At 38.0% G+C, this 16,475-nt stretch overlaps 3 protein-coding genes across 4 annotated transcripts; 1 reads left to right on the top strand and 2 right to left on the bottom strand.

Moving 5' to 3' along the window:
• Nucleotides 1-3,314: 3,314 nt before the first annotated feature.
• LOC113168014 (pepsin A-like) lies at nt 3,315-7,847 on the bottom strand. The gene is made up of 9 exons (XM_026369040.1): nt 7,725-7,847; nt 7,318-7,459; nt 6,620-6,737; nt 5,380-5,498; nt 5,107-5,303; nt 4,893-5,009; nt 4,643-4,787; nt 4,176-4,274; nt 3,315-4,086 (listed from the first exon to the last, which is right to left on the bottom strand). The coding sequence occupies exons 1-9, from the start codon at nt 7,778-7,780 to the stop codon at nt 3,949-3,951; spliced, it is 1,131 nt and encodes a 376-aa protein (XP_026224825.1). The 5' UTR covers nt 7,781-7,847; the 3' UTR covers nt 3,315-3,948.
• An 814-nt stretch (nt 7,848-8,661) lies between these two features.
• lamtor5 (late endosomal/lysosomal adaptor, MAPK and MTOR activator 5) lies at nt 8,662-16,462 on the top strand. 2 transcript variants are annotated; one of them, XM_026369042.1, is made up of 7 exons: nt 8,662-8,678; nt 12,443-12,497; nt 12,749-12,876; nt 12,973-13,135; nt 13,227-13,288; nt 15,031-15,148; nt 16,014-16,462. In XM_026369042.1, exons 4-7 carry the CDS (start codon nt 13,101-13,103, stop codon nt 16,072-16,074), a joined length of 276 nt encoding a protein of 91 aa, XP_026224827.1. In that variant the 5' UTR covers nt 8,662-8,678; nt 12,443-12,497; nt 12,749-12,876; nt 12,973-13,100; the 3' UTR covers nt 16,075-16,462. The 2 variants fall into 2 exon arrangements, with proteins under 2 accessions (XP_026224827.1, XP_026224829.1); XM_026369044.1 differs by lacking the exon at nt 8,662-8,678 and adding an exon at nt 11,206-11,223.
• On the bottom strand, nt 8,713-11,173 carry prok1 (prokineticin 1). Its single transcript, XM_026369041.1, has 3 exons — nt 11,060-11,173; nt 9,973-10,098; nt 8,713-9,630 (listed from the first exon to the last, which is right to left on the bottom strand). The coding sequence occupies exons 1-3, from the start codon at nt 11,132-11,134 to the stop codon at nt 9,511-9,513; spliced, it is 321 nt and encodes a 106-aa protein (XP_026224826.1). The 5' UTR covers nt 11,135-11,173; the 3' UTR covers nt 8,713-9,510.
• Nucleotides 16,463-16,475: the final 13 nt, after the last annotated feature.

Here is a 16,475-nt window from a genome sequence, read left to right as displayed (position 1 = left end):
CATTGTGATAGAAATCTCTGATCAGGGAATTGTTTCCCTGCACAGTTTGATTGCAGACTATTCTGAGTGTATCTGTCTATCAAGACAAAATGAACCATCTGCTGCTCATGTCTGCCAGCTTTGAAACAGTCATGTTTTTGATGATGTCTCACGGGAATGACAAAAATAAACTCAAGCGAATGGCTCCATTTATCCTGAACACTTATCCTCAAAACTAAACATAACAAAAGCAGTAAAGTATCTAAAGAAGAGATCTTACTGTGGCTACAAAAAAGAGCTTGTATTTATGGTAATAAATGTATGCATGTTGCCTGACTCTTTATCAATTTAGTTTAATAATGAAATGGTAAATCACTTATAGACATGTTCTCTTCATACTTTTCATCATAAACTGGTATAAAAGCTTTTGGAAAATAATCTAAAGAATGTGCTCTATTTCTAACTGTCTTTGCTTTATTTTGAGGCATTTGATTTTTTAGTGTTCACTCTTACTAAAGGTGTCAGAGTTGACCCAAAGCAAACAGACTGACCCAGAACATGAATACCAACAGCAGTGAGAAAGCAAACTGTACACGTGTAGCAAAGAAAACATAGACTGTTTATTTAAAGAACACTCTTAACAAATAATTTCCAGAATAGCTGGACACATAATGATAATTTGCCTAAGGTCAAGTTGCAAGACTCAGGCCAATCAAAATTGTGCAGCACAGTATTGTAAAAAACAAAACAAAAAGGTGTCCTTGAAAAATCTGTAATCAGAATTCATTCAACTCTTTCATGTAAGTCTTATTGTGTACTGCAGAAAACATGTGCTGTGCAGGTGAGGGAGAGGTCAATCTGTGTCTTCTTTTCAATAGCGAGAAGTGTGTGTGTGACTGCCACTACATGATATGTAGCATGGTTCTGAGAGTGTCTGATATGTGGCCTTAGATCAAAAAGATCAAGCCTATAGGCAGTAAAATAGTTGGGTATAGCTTCAAGTCACCAGATGTTCAGGGCCATGCAGATGGCAGATGAGGGAGGGAATCTTTTGGAACAAGACATGAAATAAAAAACTGAACTGGAGGAGGTACCGAGCAACAAGAAGTTTATTTAAAGGGTGCCCGCAGGCAGCTTTTTAGACATTTATCCGGATGTGTCTCAGTGTATTGACCTTTTTGTCAAAAAAAACTAACTTTCAGTACTCCAGTTGTTGATACTGATAAGAAATGTATTGTTCATCCTTCTTTTGTAGATATCCCTCATTCAATGGAGCAGTAATGAGTTTGAGACCATTTTGCTCCTATTTTCCCTTCCCTTGTTTTCAACTCTACCAACGAGGATGTCACAAATTGCTGGACACTACAGGTTACACCTGTAGTTTAATGAATGCAAGAGTTACAAAAACTGAGGAAGACAACTGGTCTGACTTCAAAATATCAAATGTACAGTTTGTGGATTGAGGCTACTACAGATCCAAATACTACAGCTCCAAATACTACACATCCAAATACTACACATCCAAATACTACAGAACCAAATCTACAGTGACTACTATGTCGCGGTATACTTATATTTTCATTAATGTGATATAATAAATGGAGAACATGGTCAACAACTGCATCGTTACCGTTTTATAAGAAAATGATGACTTGAAAAAAAAATTTCAGTGTAATTTCCCCCTTTGTTTGGAAAAGAGAAAATCCCATCTAATTGTAGCCATTAATCCAGCAAGCTATTATGACATTCTTGCATTTTGCTTAAGCTTCAGATCACCACCGCAAAGTCCACAAATGGACACGATTCAGGTGTAAAACAGAGTGTAATAAATGAGAGATTTGATGTGTGAGTGCAAACATGAAGTGAAGCTGCTGCAAATCATGTTAAAACAATAAAAAAATTTCAGCCTCTCTCCCATGTTGCCTTTTAAAGTCAAGTTAAATAATAACCTTCCATGAAAGCCTAAAATGCTGTGCTTATTATTTATCAACTACACTTTACTCAACTTAACTTAAAGTGTTAACCGCTAAACCAATAGCATGAAGATTAGCCGCATAGTCTTTATCTGGCCTGACCTGGTATTTATATGACTTATAATGAACATTAAGCACTTTGGTATTTACCTCAGTGTAAGTTTTGAACTGTACCTAAGAACGTATCTTTTTATAAGATATAATGGAAGTTTTGATTGTGATATTTCATAGGTCAGATTTTTGGGGGGGTGGAATTAAACTTAGCCTTCCTTGATCTGCTCAGCTCTGCAGATTTGGGTGATGAGCTGCCCCTGGACCTTCAACAGGAGCAGATCTTAAGTGAACCCAAGTACTCCACCTGCAGTGTGGTAAGAGAAACTGGACCTGAGCTGAATTAAACTGGATTTATTCATTTACTGGAGCTGGAAAAAATATAGAGGAGCCCCGTGTATACATATTTTGTTGTTGTGTTTAGGAATGATTTGTGCTTATAGTCATGGTTAAAACCTTAATCTTGTATCCTTTATGATTGGCCTTTCTTTACATTGAGTTCCTTGAGCAATAACTATTAAGTGTAAATGAGGAATGGAGTAAAGAGCTGGGTTTTCTGAGATAAATAAGGATTGAAAAAGGTGGAGAACCATGGATGCAAAGGGCCACATACCTGTGTTCTCTTTGGGCCCCCAGATTGCTGAGTCTGCCACTGGGAGTGTTGGCACAGGACCACAAGGACAGTTCCAGGTGACCATGCTGTAGATTATTTATTTTTGTTGCTCACTGGCCAAAGACGTTTATCTGAGTCGAGTAAAACTGGTTAAACGACTTCTGTTTCTCATAATCAGAATCTCCTTTAGTTTTGGCCTGTCACTAGCAGTCATTGTGTCTATTACAATGATGGTTTAATCACTTCAGTGATTAATGTTGTTTGCTTCTGAGTCAATGAGAAATGTTTTCTTGCTTGTAGCTACCACAGTTTCTAAAAACATATTATTCATTTTTGGAATGGGTAAATACAAACTGATGATGGGACATGTTGTGTGAGTCATTGTCTCTTGAGTTTAATGTTTCTGAAATGAGCCATGTAGTTTACACAACAATGGACTCGCAGACAGGGCTGCATGCAAAACCTAGGATGCCCAAAACACCAGCAGGAGTTTCAAGCATGCTGGGGTGATGGAGTACTCCACACTGGCAATCCTCAAATAAATTAATGTGAAGGTTTAACTTGTTTCTGATTTAAATGTAGTATTAAATACACACATTTGATTTATTTAAATTATTATTGGCTTTATTGACTAATGTCAGTTTGTAATGTGCAAACTGCACCTTTAAGTGTGTGTTAAAAGTGACTGAAGACATAAGTTAAATGACAATCGTGTTAACGAACTTTATTATACATACAGTTGGGCAAAATTGAGGCAATTAATTAGTTTTGATTTCTGACTGACATCTGAACATTGTAGTCTTGTTCACAGGTTGAGATAACAGGAGAGCTGTCAGATTGTTGCATCAGATTATCTTGTATCAGTGTTAATCCTTATCAGTTTTTTCTACATTACAGCCTCAAAGGAAATCTGTCTGTAAAATTCTGAGAACACCTCGATGTTCAATTCTCAGTAAGATCCTTTTTTCATCAATATAAGGTCAATTTTCTCTTAAAAGTGAATTAATCAACAGTCTCGACTTATTCTCAATCCTGAGACTCGACAGTATAAAATAAACAAAAGTTATCATGGCTTAACATGTTTCTAAACATTTTTTATTTTGAGGCATTAGCAACAGTAAAATGCACATTTATGGATAATTCACCACTTGTCTTATTTTAATAGGAATAATATTTGATACTTTATTAATTAACTTGGGAAAATTCAGCCCCCTTGAGGGACCAAGGGTTCAGAGTCTTATCCAGGGACACTTTGACATGTGGTCAGGAATAAGGGGGGAAGTGAGATTTGAACACCCTAGGATTCATAGACCTACCAACTGAGCCACAATATTATGTAGATGCAGCCAGACCAATATACTGACTCTGGATATTAAAGATGGCATAATACTTCCTTATGAAGACATCTCCCAGGATCCAGAGCTGGTCAGAGCCACCCTGCCCAAAGCCTGTGTTGCAACCGTAGGAGGTCTGTGGGAGACAATGGAACAAAACTTTATTTCTAAAGATAATGATGAAAGTGTTGAATATTTTTTTGTTGCAGCTCGGGTTCAACTGACCTGAGAAACGTAGGCAGATGCAGGGATGGTGAAAGCATTTCCATTGAGAGTGAAGGTGATATCGGGCATGCTCTGGATGTTCTGGCAGCTCACTGAAGCCTGTAAGAAGAGCATCAGACAGAGTTAAAGTGGAAGTAAATAATTCTACATTCACCTATTGTATTGGGGCTGGAATCAATTCCAGCTGTCTCATGGTGAGAAGCAGAGTTCACCCTGGACAGATCGCCAGTCTATCACAAGGCTGACGTATGGAGAGAGAAAACTATTTACACTCATATTCACACCAACGATCAATTTAGTTGCTGGTTAACCTAATTGCTAAGGTGTTTGGACTGTGGTAGGAAGCTAGCATTTCCAGAGGAACCCCACCCAGACACTAGAAAAACATGCAGGTCCACACAGACACCCGCTGCTGCCCTGTTGTCATTTATTATGGGCTGTGAAAAACAGAAGAACCTGCAACTCACATCTCCGTATTGGTCAGTTGAGGCTCCAACCCAGGAATTCATGTTGTTGATGTCAGTGGTTGGGCCAACGATCTGGGAGGTACCAGTGTCAATGATGGCCTGGCAGCCACCAGAGCAGGCCACAGTCTGTCCATTGATGGTAACGCTGTGAAAAGGAACGGCACAAGGTAGGTTACAGTCAAGCTGGCTGTGCCATTAATGCTTAACCAGCAGTTTTGCTGAGTCACTAATTTAGATTTCTTTTTTGTACCTGTCCATTTTGATCTGCCAGTAGGTGGCAGAGGTCAGAGGAATCCAGGTGATCTCTCCAGTGTAGTGGCTGCTGTCAACACCACCAAAGACCACCTCACTGCCTTGTTCACTGTTGCTAAAGAAAGAAAGAAACAAACATCATACAAACATTTATTATCACAGTAAATGAATCAAACAATCCGGACTAACACATTTCCACCCAGGTTCAGTACCTGCTCAGGTAGACAGAGAACATGGGCTGAGACACCAGTCCCTGTGAGACCATATTGACAAAGACAGGCACGACGTCGTCAGAAGCAATGGACTGGAAGGCCAGTCCCAGGATGCCATCAGCTGCCATCTCAGCCATGAAAGGAGCCTCTGTTTGGCTGAGTCCAAACACCTGGTTGGTCACAGAGATGCCGCCCACCTGGACCCACGAAACAGCTGTCAGTCACAGTTCAACATGTATAATTTCTATAAAATGTTCCAGGAGTTTCATTCACCTGAACAGTGTCAGTGCCCAGATATCCTGTCATGCTGCCAGTGCCGTATTGGATGGAGATAGACTCGCTGTTCGTTGAGAAGGTGGAGGAGCTTTGTGGGTTGAATTGTTTGTGGTTCTCTAAAAGGAAATAGTAAATTTTTCAAGCATGTGTTTTAGAATATGCCAAAAAAAACTTTTGGCATGTCAAGTTATGCTGTAGCTGCACTAAGTGTATCTTTTGTCAGTAAAATTAGCAACACAACAACCTTCATGCATTATAAGTTAAATCCCTGAAATAAATGTTTATCATGTAAACCCTCTTTTTTTTAGGACACTTTTTCTAAAATGCCATAAAAATACCATTTGGGATTTTTAATTTATTTGCCCCTTCATATATCTAACAAAGGTAAAAAGAAAACATATTTAGTCATTTCGCTGACCAACTTAAATGTTTTTGTAAATACGAGCAAATACAATTCGTTTTTACTCAAAAGAAGTTGGATCAAAATTATGTTTATCATGGTTAAGTTTTCAGTGACGGCTGCAGTTTGTGAATAGGAATATTTGTCTATTCTTGCAGGATTGTTGTTTTCCAAAGTGTTCCTGAACCTCTGTGGTTGTACTTATCATGGTAGCATTTTGGTTTCTTATGAAACGCCACCTGTGGGCTCAAAGGTCACACGTGTTCAACAGTAGTTCCCACCCTTGGCCATCATACAATGAAATTTCCCTTCATCATTTTTATTATGTACTGTAGAGGGAGAAAGACCTGAATTCTTTGCAATGTCTTCTTAACTGACTGACAATTCTCTCATGGAGTTTTGCACAAAGTGGTGAGTCATGACCCCTCTTTGCCTGCAAAGACCAGGAATTTGTCAGTGAAGGATTCTTTTATACCTACAATACCTACATAATACCAATTAATGCGCAAATTGTGTAACTGGTTGCTTAAATATTTTATAAACATATTTTAACTTTTGTTGTTTTGTTGTTTGTGTTTGTTGGTGAAAAAACTAAAAATAAATTTATATATTGCTTTAAATAAAAATATGAATCTACAAAGTAATAGAAATAAGTGACAAATAAATGCATTGGAAAAAAAACCCCACCCTTAATGAAAAACAATATTTGAAAGATGATGTTGTTACTTTCCGTCTGCATGTGAGTGAACTAATGTCCACATGTGTGAAATCTACCATTTTTTTAACCCAAATACAGAAGTGCACAGCTGACTGAACAACAGTCGATGAGACACTCACGGCAGGCCTGGCTGGAACAGGACACTGAAGGCACCCACAGGTTGGAAGAACCGGTGTCAAAGATGACAACGAAGGACTGAGGAGGGGTCCCGATGGAGATCACACCATAGTAGGCCAGCTGGAGGGATAAGAGGGGACACACTAAGTGGTGCAGATTAATGTTTTACTTACAGTTGTGTTGTGAATTCATGACAGACATGAATGCCATGGTGATACTGAATTATAAATTATTATAATTATAACATAAAGTTAATTTATTGACCTTTCTTAAGTACTTAAGTGTGTTTCAGAAAAAATATACATTTAATTTCACCAATTCAGCCAATTCTGTCAAAAAGAGAGGTCAAATATCAAACCAGAATTCTGCCAAAAACTTGTGAATGGTGCAACTGCTGAGGGACATTCAATTAAATGAATGAATGTATTAATTATAAATGATTTGTTTTACATCATCAGAAGTATGGTGTACATTCATTCTGCCCCAACAGACAGTTCAAATGAATTGTATGAGGCCCAATATTGCCTTTGTGACATTCATAATGAGCGTATATGTAGATATATTTAGTATTGGAGCAACAAACGTTAATGTAAGTACAATTTTTCAGCTTAGAACCTTAAAAAACCTGCAGCCTTGTATGCAGAATTTCACACAAACAATCAGATGAATCGTGGCTAATTTGACTCTGGTTTACACGTACGTCAGCATCATTGGTCATGGACTCAGTACCAGTCTGGATGAACTTGACCAATGGTCTGTATGGGAACGTCTTCCTGTACTCCTCCCATAATCCTTTCTCCTGCAGTTTTTGCCTGGCAGTCTTCCCCTTGATCAGTGGCATCCTACACAAAGAGAAGAGAATAAAAGATCAGTGAAGTATGCAGCTGTCCAGATTTTCAAAGCTAGAGAAAAAAGATAGAAACCTCTACTTCCAGCTTTGTACAAGCTTGAAAGGTGTGATAGGTCAAAGCAAGATTAAACAGGTGGCCTTTAAAATTTTCTCTTAGGAATAAGACAAAGATTTTCTTTCAGTTCAACCTTTTCAAGTGTTAAATGTCAAAGAAATGAAGGAATAGGTTGCTTTTCAGCCAGTCAGTTCAGACTTACCTTACAACACATTCGGAGAAAGCCACAAAGGCTAACAGGACGATTAGGCACTTCATCCTGGTAGTCTCTTTACTGTTGAACTCGGACAAGTAAAGTGTCGGTCGAGTCCAGCCCTTATATACAACATGACCGTGTTGTGTATCCAGAATGTCCTTAAACATAATTTGATACCATGAATCAGATAGAGATAAGAACACTGTGATAAATGACCTCTTATCTAGGAATAAATGTCCCATTAAAGCAATGAACACTGAAAACATTTGCTGGAATAGTTAGCTTAGGAAACAAATGAACACACAAGCATTTTAAGCTGTAAACATTTGTCCTTCAGAGGGTCACAGGGAGACTGGAGCTGATCCCAGCCGACATTGAGCAAAAAGTGCAGTACACCCTGATCTGGTCCCCAGTCCATCACTTTCATTAAAATCAAGTAGACTTTCTAAAGTGGAACTTTCTGTGTTTATTATTTATGTAATATGTTGTTAAAATAATTCAAATAAAATAAATTGTCTCTGATGAAGTGAAGATCCACTTAAAGTCGGAAAGTTGTGTTTTACTATTTGTACTGTTGTGCTAAAAAGAAATTCTCCAAAAGTAAAGTAGTATTATAAAAGTTTAACATTGTTCAATAATGCAGTTAAAGCAATTCAACTCAAAACAAAACACAACATAGAAAACAGTCCAGCAGAGACAAGTATCTAAAAGCAATGAGTCAGAGATTTACTTTTATTATGTAATATAAGCTTATTGTTCTGTAAGTATGATCTTCAAGTAATTAATAGATCCAATGTACACGCGATGTGTTGACACATGAGATTTGACGTCCGGAGCTTCTGTTTAATGTTGATATGCAAACTTTCCACGTCCCTAAAGGTGTGAGCTTGTTTAACTGGGTAGGGTTATCTGATAACCATACACATAACACACAGGAACGGCTTGTGGTGCGACAAAATGGTCAGTGAATTTTAAAGCTTTAAAGGAAACATTGATTTCAAGTTTTATTTTAGCTAAAATATTTTATTTCATTTTAAAATCCAATGTTAAATCTATTATTCTCAACTGCTTTCATAGCCTTGTGTGACGTTTGCTGTCACAATACACATTGTTGTAATCTAGTTATTAGTAATTAAATATTAAAGGTAGTCATTGGTAAAGCTCAGAGGTTGAAGAACTATAATGTTAAGTCCTTACTAAAGTAGTAAAGTGAAAGCATGTAAGTGTGACCTAATGACCTGCACTAATCAAATATTTGGCCATCAATCATCAGTTCAGGTTTATGGCAAGATCACGAGTTTGCTCATGAAGCTAAGGATTCTGAAAGTCCTGCTGTGACCTTCATCTTAATCAGACTCAAAACCACTTGACACTTCCATCACATAACACACATTATGTTTATTTAACATAAACTCAACCCAGGAAAATAGGTATGCACAATTTGTATGCATCACACATCAGTGTATTTTTTCTACAGATTTTTATTTTACTGTGAATAAGATTTATACATTTTTCTTGATAAATTAATACAGACAGCAAAAGAAAAGAGCAAATTATTTAATATTTCACAAGTAGCTTCCAGAGGAAACTTGTTTTTAAGTTAAATATGTCTGATGTGTTGACTGTGGCTTTGGTCAGTAGGTTATACTGTTACTATGTGCATTAATACAGTAGAATACAAACCATGTATCACACATGAATAGTATGGTCTGGGCAAATGAAATATGAAATATGTGTTTTAGCCATGGCCTGTTCAAGCCTGGTCACTCTGCTCTGCTCATCTTCATCTCCATTAAAAGTCCATGTTTTTGAAGTCATCAGTGCATCTATACTTGCTATCAGCGTACCTGGTGCACACCAAATGGGGGAGACAGGGACAGGTGTGATGTTGCCTTTTCCCTGGATACGGCACCTGAAAGTGAACAAAAAAACCATGAGGCTGGATAATGTGACAGTTTAAATCTTTCATGAAGTGACAAGTGGAACTGCAGGTCTTAAAAAGCTGCTCTTTAAAAGTCTGAATTCAGAGATGGATGTTGTGTTTGCAGAACTAATCATTGCCATCTCCAGGTGATTGAAGTGATAAATGGCTCTGACTGCACAGTTCACTGTCAGGAGGATCAATAAACTCTGCAGTTATCAGCAGCTTTTCTAACCCTTCAGCCAACCTGCCAGAGCCTTGATACAATCTGAATTTAGACTAACACAGTGAGAGTGTGATGCAAAAGATTAGTAACATAACATCTCCCCACACCTTGTGGCTGAAGGGGTGGCATTCATCCCCTTCTACACCTCTCGGGACACACATTCTCAGACCCCTCAGCCAAAGACTGACAGCACAGCAAAGACCAAACCCACATTGCACGTCTCTGTCACAGGCCTGCAGGACAGACAGACAGAGATGGTAAAGATGCAGAAACAAAAGACTAAAAGAGGCAGTTAGACAGGCTGGAAGAGACTTCTTTTAATGTCACTGAGCCACTTTATTTGTATGTGCTAGCTAGCGGAGATCTCCTCTCATGTTCATACAGCGAAAGTAATTTTATCCAATGCCTGTCGTCTCAATAATCCATTTAAAAATGAAAATCTATCAGAAGACTGAGATAATTTCCTCTCGTTCTTCCAGCGGACTTGAAGCGGAGGAGGATGTGGTCTCTGATCAGTCATGTGTAATCAAATTTCACAAAATAATCCAGAAAATGAACAGTCCTATTTGTCTTTACATAAGTGTAATCAAAATATGAACAATTCTAGCCAAATATCAGACGTCAAGGGCTTAAATTAAAGTAGATGGTACATAGAAGAACACAACAGACAGATTAAGTAATAGATATGTGTCAGTTAATAAAATAAATTTATTTGGTTTGTAAATTAGTAACTTTAAGTCATTTATGGTGAATAAATCCCAAAGATCTTTAGTGTCATGTCCAATAAATGTGTGGATTTGCTGTTCTGTTGTTATTTATGCTGTAAATTTTATATTTTGGGGTTTTGGACTATTGGTCAGACAAAACAAATGCTAATTTAGGAGATGATCTTGGGCTTAATAAACCTATGATGAGCATTTGTCACTATTTTTATGCATTACAAACTTAAAAATTGAGTAATCAATAACAGTGTATTGATTCATAGTTAGCTGAAATCTTAGTAAGTAAGCAATTGGACATTGGGTTTAAAATCACATAGCACAACTATACATTTAGGATAAGGAGAGAACATACCAACAATATAAAATGTTATTTTTATCTAGACATTATTTCAAAGAGTAAGTATTTTAGTATAATAATATAAATATAATACGTTTTCTAAACACTAATTAGAGCCAGAAACCTGTCACTCACCCCTGTGATGACAGCCCCTCTGGACCAGCTCAGAGACACCAGGAGGAAGGACAACAGCACCGCACTGAAGCCCATGACAGAAACAGGAGAACTGGACTCTCTCAGAACCCTCAACACGAGGCAACAGCTCACCGACACGTCACGCTGGATCGCAGACTCTTCAGGTAGTCATGAAGGTTCCCAGAACTCCTCAGAGGGGGGAGCCACACTCTCTCCCTCTCTTTATCCACCTCCGACCCCACCCGCCCTTCCTCCATCCCTCCCTCTTGATGTCTGAGATCTCCCCACACCCTCTCCGCCTGTCTCCTCAGAAGCTTTGTCATCTTACTCATCCAGATGACAACTGACAGAGGCTCGTAGTGCTCCTCCTGTCAAACTTTGATTTTACATACCGTCGTGTTTAACCTCAAAGCAAAGGCTGACTGACTTTCCATGGCACAACTGGTTTAAACTAACACAACAATATGGAAATCAGCTCCACAACGGATGACTTTCTTATGAATAATCTTTATGAGGAAAAGGGCAAAGGTGACATGAAATCCTGAGTTATTTGTCAGTTTGAGGAAGTCAGGAAAAACAGATCAGCATCAGAGCATATAATGAGTTTACTGAAATTACCACAGGCTCACTCATGGATTGAGCTTCGTGTAAAGCATTTATAGGCTGGAAAGTGATATTGCTTATTATTTTGTTGTGGGATGTATGCCATGATCCTATGAACTGTGACAGCTGCCATCAACCTTAGCTGTAAATAACCAGTTTACTCATACTGAGAGAATTACGGTGCTTATGAACAAATCATCTTTGTCGGATAAGATCATCTTTTAGCAATAAAATAAAAAGTGTCACCATACCTTAATCACTGTGAGGTGTTCAATGTTAAATATTTGGTATAAAAAATTGATATGAGAATACACAATAATGAGTCTTGATTATTATAACCATTTTGCAATGTATGCCGGTGATGATGTACTCACTCTCATATGTCTATTTGGGGTTCAAGTTCATTTAGTGTCAGTTTTCTGCCGACCTCGCTTGACAATTGTGTGTGTGTGTGTGTGTGTGTGTGTGTATGACAAGGGAAGAAGATATTCCTTTTACTGTAAAATATGTGGACCTGCACTTGTACGTGTGTTTGCCTACGTGCAAACCTAGACAGTGATGGGCAGCAGGTTGTCGGTGGAAGCGGCCAGGTTCTGATTTAAGCTTTAAGAGAAGAGAATTATGAGTCAGAGAAGGGGAGAGGAAAAGAAAGAAGAATTAGAGGAGAGGAGGGGGTGCACACCCTGTGGGTTAGTCAGCAGGACATTATCCTGCTTCAGGTGATAGATTCTTCCAATGCAGTTGACACATAATTACATCTAAGCATTTCTGCCATGTCAGCAGGAGCACTGAAGCCTCACCATCTTGGGACAGGCAACAGAAATCATGCAGAGAGGTAAGCCCAGGCAGTGGCCTGCAGCAAACTTTTGAAAAAAAAATTAACAAAATCTATCAACAAAGCCTGCAAGCAACAAGGTTCCAGCTTTGCACCTATAATATTAATACTATATTTCATGTTCAACAAAGAAAACTATGCTGATAAAGTTAATGTTATGCTGGTGGATGTTTTCTGTGATAATCATGCTGAATAATGTTTGCACCATTCTGTAATGGTTAACATTGTGTTTATTATGATTTTGTTTCCAGAGATGATTTCAGATGTCAGTGACATGTTGGGGCTGATTTAAGACGACCTCAACTTGTTTGTGAATCGTTTCATTGTGGAGGCCTGTGCTATCCTTGAAGGCAAAATGAAAGCTGGATTATCAATAAAGGTAATATATTGAAGAGGGTAAAAAAAACTAAGTGATCTAACATTATAAATAATATAATATATCTGATTTGTAATTATTTTATCGCACTCCGCACAGCTTGGACCTCACAGACACCCATAGAACACGTCACAGTCAGCTGATTTTAACCGGAAGCTGTGAGGAAGCAGAAAGCTACAACAACAAAAACACAAAGCGTGAATTTCTCTATTTTACTGTCATTTATCATGGAGTCGACCCTCGAACAGCATCTCGATGATACGTAAGTAAATGCTACATTAAAACTAAGTTCGTAATTTCAGTGTTAGGACGTTAAGGGTGAAGTTTTTGCTTTTTGTTTTTGTTTCTGGCAGCATGAAGAACCCAGCGATTGTCGGGGTGCTCTGCACGGATCAACAAGGACATAACCTGGGCTGTAAGAAAACTATTTAGTTGTTTATTTTCTTTATAATCTAATAAAAATGGTGTAAAACTGGGGAGATAAATGATCTGTCAACGACCACAAGCTCCTACACATAAGTAGAAATCAGTCGAAAAGTTTTTGTGAAAGGTGGAGCTCATTTTATTTACACACATTTGCGGATAGGTTGTTAATTTTATCGCAGGGATTAATTAAGTCTGATTCTAGTTAAGGATTTATGTACAGAAATCCAGTAATAAAAGTAAAAATATCCTTCTCAGCCAGATAAATAAACTTGTGCCATAAAAATAACAGTTTTAACAAACTATTCAGAGTTTTATCATAGCCATGGTTCAACTTTCTGTCAGGTTCTCATTTCACAATAAGTCTTTTTTATATTAAAATACCAATCTGAAAATACATTACATTACATAAAGACATGTTGCAGCGTGATGAAGTTGTCCCCTGTGATGTCCTCACAGGCAGCCGGCTCTAACTTTCTTCCCTCTGCTTTAGGGATGTCTCTGACATCCGTCTCCTGTTCTGCCTGATAAAATCTTTACAAAACTCATCCGTGGTTTGAAATGTTACAGTAAATTGCAGTAAATACACTGCCCATCCAAAAAAAAGTCACACACTTTAATATTTTGTTTGACCACCTTTAGCTTTGATTACTGCACACATTCACCGTGACATCGTTTCGATAAGCTTCTACATTGTCTCAACATTTATTCTCGTCCAGAGTTGCATTAATTTTTTGCCAAGATCTTGTATTGATGATGTTAGAGTCAGACCGCTGCACAAAGTCTTCTGCAGCACATTCCAAATATTCTCAGTGGGGTTGAGGTCTGGACTCTGGAACCTGGTCATTCAGTATATTCATGTAGTCAGCTGACCTCATTTTTTGAACATAACGTTGCTCAACCTACGCACTAGGCATGATGGGTGCTTCACTTCACCCTCCTCTGTTCTTACTCTGATGTGCCCATCGCTCTGGAACAGGGTAAATCTGGACTCAGACCACATGACCTTCTTCCATTGGAGAGTTCTTAACCCAGTTTTAGTAGTTTGAATCTTACTACTAGCCATCTTTTTGGATCAACCTAGGTAACCAGTCTGAGGTTAAGCATTTAATTTAAAAGTTAATAATTGTGGGTTACTGTGAATTACTTGTGGAGAAATGTGTGTTACATAACATGCACAGCAAAATGCTCTGAAACTTTGCTGATGAAAAATAACAAAGTTAGGTCATTTGAGAGCATCACTAACAATAAGTAACACAGGGCAGCCTCACTGCCAAATTAAACATTTTCTGACCTTTTCTTTAAATATTACTTCAGATCTAAGACTAGTTATTTTCATACACACTGGCCCATTTATCAGGTACACCCGTACAATCTAATGCAATCCAGGGTATTCAAGCTTATAATTTCTCAGTTCTTGTTGAAACTGTCAAAGGTGATGAGGCCGAAACATTCACCGAGCCTTGTAATCATTGTGAAGCCAATATCTCAAAATGTTTAAAATCTTCAAAATGTTGATCTATTCCTTAAAAGGAACATGGTCACTGGTCAGCAGCAACATTACAAACCAATCAGAAATATTCCAAATCATGTGACCTGATAAAATCAAAACCTTTTGTATTAGTTAAAATTTTATTTTTCAAGAAATTATGAAATCTGACTAAGTGATGTGCAATTGGTGCTCTTGTTGGTTATTTATTACTGCACAATGTCTTTTTGTCTCACGCTCACCAGGTCGTGGCTCCCTCTCTGATGAGCACGGTGGTGTTGTCTCAGTTCTGTCGAAACAAGCTGCAGCTCTCAGCAGAGACCCGACAGACAGTCCAACTGTGTGCCTGGAGTCTGAGTCAGGGTGAGCACTGACACGGGCGTTTGTCTTTTTCTTGTTTGACTGACTTGCACTTTTGCTCCTCTTTCTCTCTTAGTTAATGTAACATATGTCTATGGGGGTTTAGATTAACACATGGGGAGATCGGTAAATCTGGAAGAAGCTTTTGAAACGAATCCAAAATCAAAGATTGAATGTTTGTATCTCAGGCTATGCTCAAAGTCTTGGCAGAGGAGTTTACTTTCAGTTGTGTGGCTCTGCTGCCACCTACTGGACGTTGTAAAACATCATCTGGTGCAAAGGTTTTAGGGACTTTAACTTCAATCAGTGTATGTGGGGTTATTAGTGATTTTAAATATCAGGCCTGTTAGTGATTGTATACAAGCTGTAGATGCTGCTTTGTTGTCACTTGGTGGCGGCTTTCTGGGCAAAGCTGGATTGCAGTATGTGTCAGCGAGGTGTAAATCAATTAACTAATAATGTGTAAAAAAAATTTCACACTCAAAACCACTGATGAAAACCTTTAAAACAGATCACAAAAAATAGATATATCTGAACAAAACAAACAGAGGAGTTAATTGACAACCTTGGACATAATATATTTTCAGTGCTGAGACTCATGACAATGATGGTGATTATACTAAACAGAACTCATAACATCACTATCAGCAGTAATGCATGCATAGTTTGTCTGTAAAACAACTGTAAAACGTGTAGTATTACTTTGTTACACAATACCTACTATTATACAGTATCATCATACTGTAGATGAATAACAGACAGGTTGGCTCCGACTTCTCGAGTGTGTTATTTGTCCATACAATTGTTGTTCCTTTTTTGGGTGATTGCTTGTCTTACTGCATTGTTTTGTTAACTTTTTATTTTGTAGAAACATTCTGGTGCGGAGCCACGGTACCATCACAGTAGCAGTTCACAAGATAGCATCCTGAAGACAGCTGCGCTCTCTGAGAGGTTTCATTGTAAAGAGCTGTGCTTGTCGACACACAGAAGAATAATCCCTCAGTCCTAACAAATTAGGATAAATCCAGAGTTTCTGCTGTGTTTTCTCTTTATTTTCTTATCTTCTGATATTGAAACCAGAGGGTGCTTGCTAATTTTCCTAAACAGAATGCTGGAGTGAGCCATTTCTATAATTTAAAAAAGACAATATACAGCAGGACAGTCATAGTCAGTAATAATATTTGATGTACAGATCTGGTCCCACATCATGCTACATCCAGCCATGTTAATTCTTTATGTAAAAGTGTTTATGCTTTTTTTGTGTTGGTTTTGTTGACATCAATAAACTTTAACTTCTGTGTTAACTATTACCTATTATCTCCTTTGCTCA

The sequence above is a fragment of the Anabas testudineus genome, chromosome 7 (assembly GCF_900324465.2).
Source record: "Anabas testudineus chromosome 7, fAnaTes1.2, whole genome shotgun sequence".
Lineage (NCBI taxonomy): Eukaryota > Metazoa > Chordata > Actinopteri > Anabantiformes > Anabantidae > Anabas > Anabas testudineus.
This window is presented reverse-complemented; position numbering and strand designations above follow the sequence as displayed.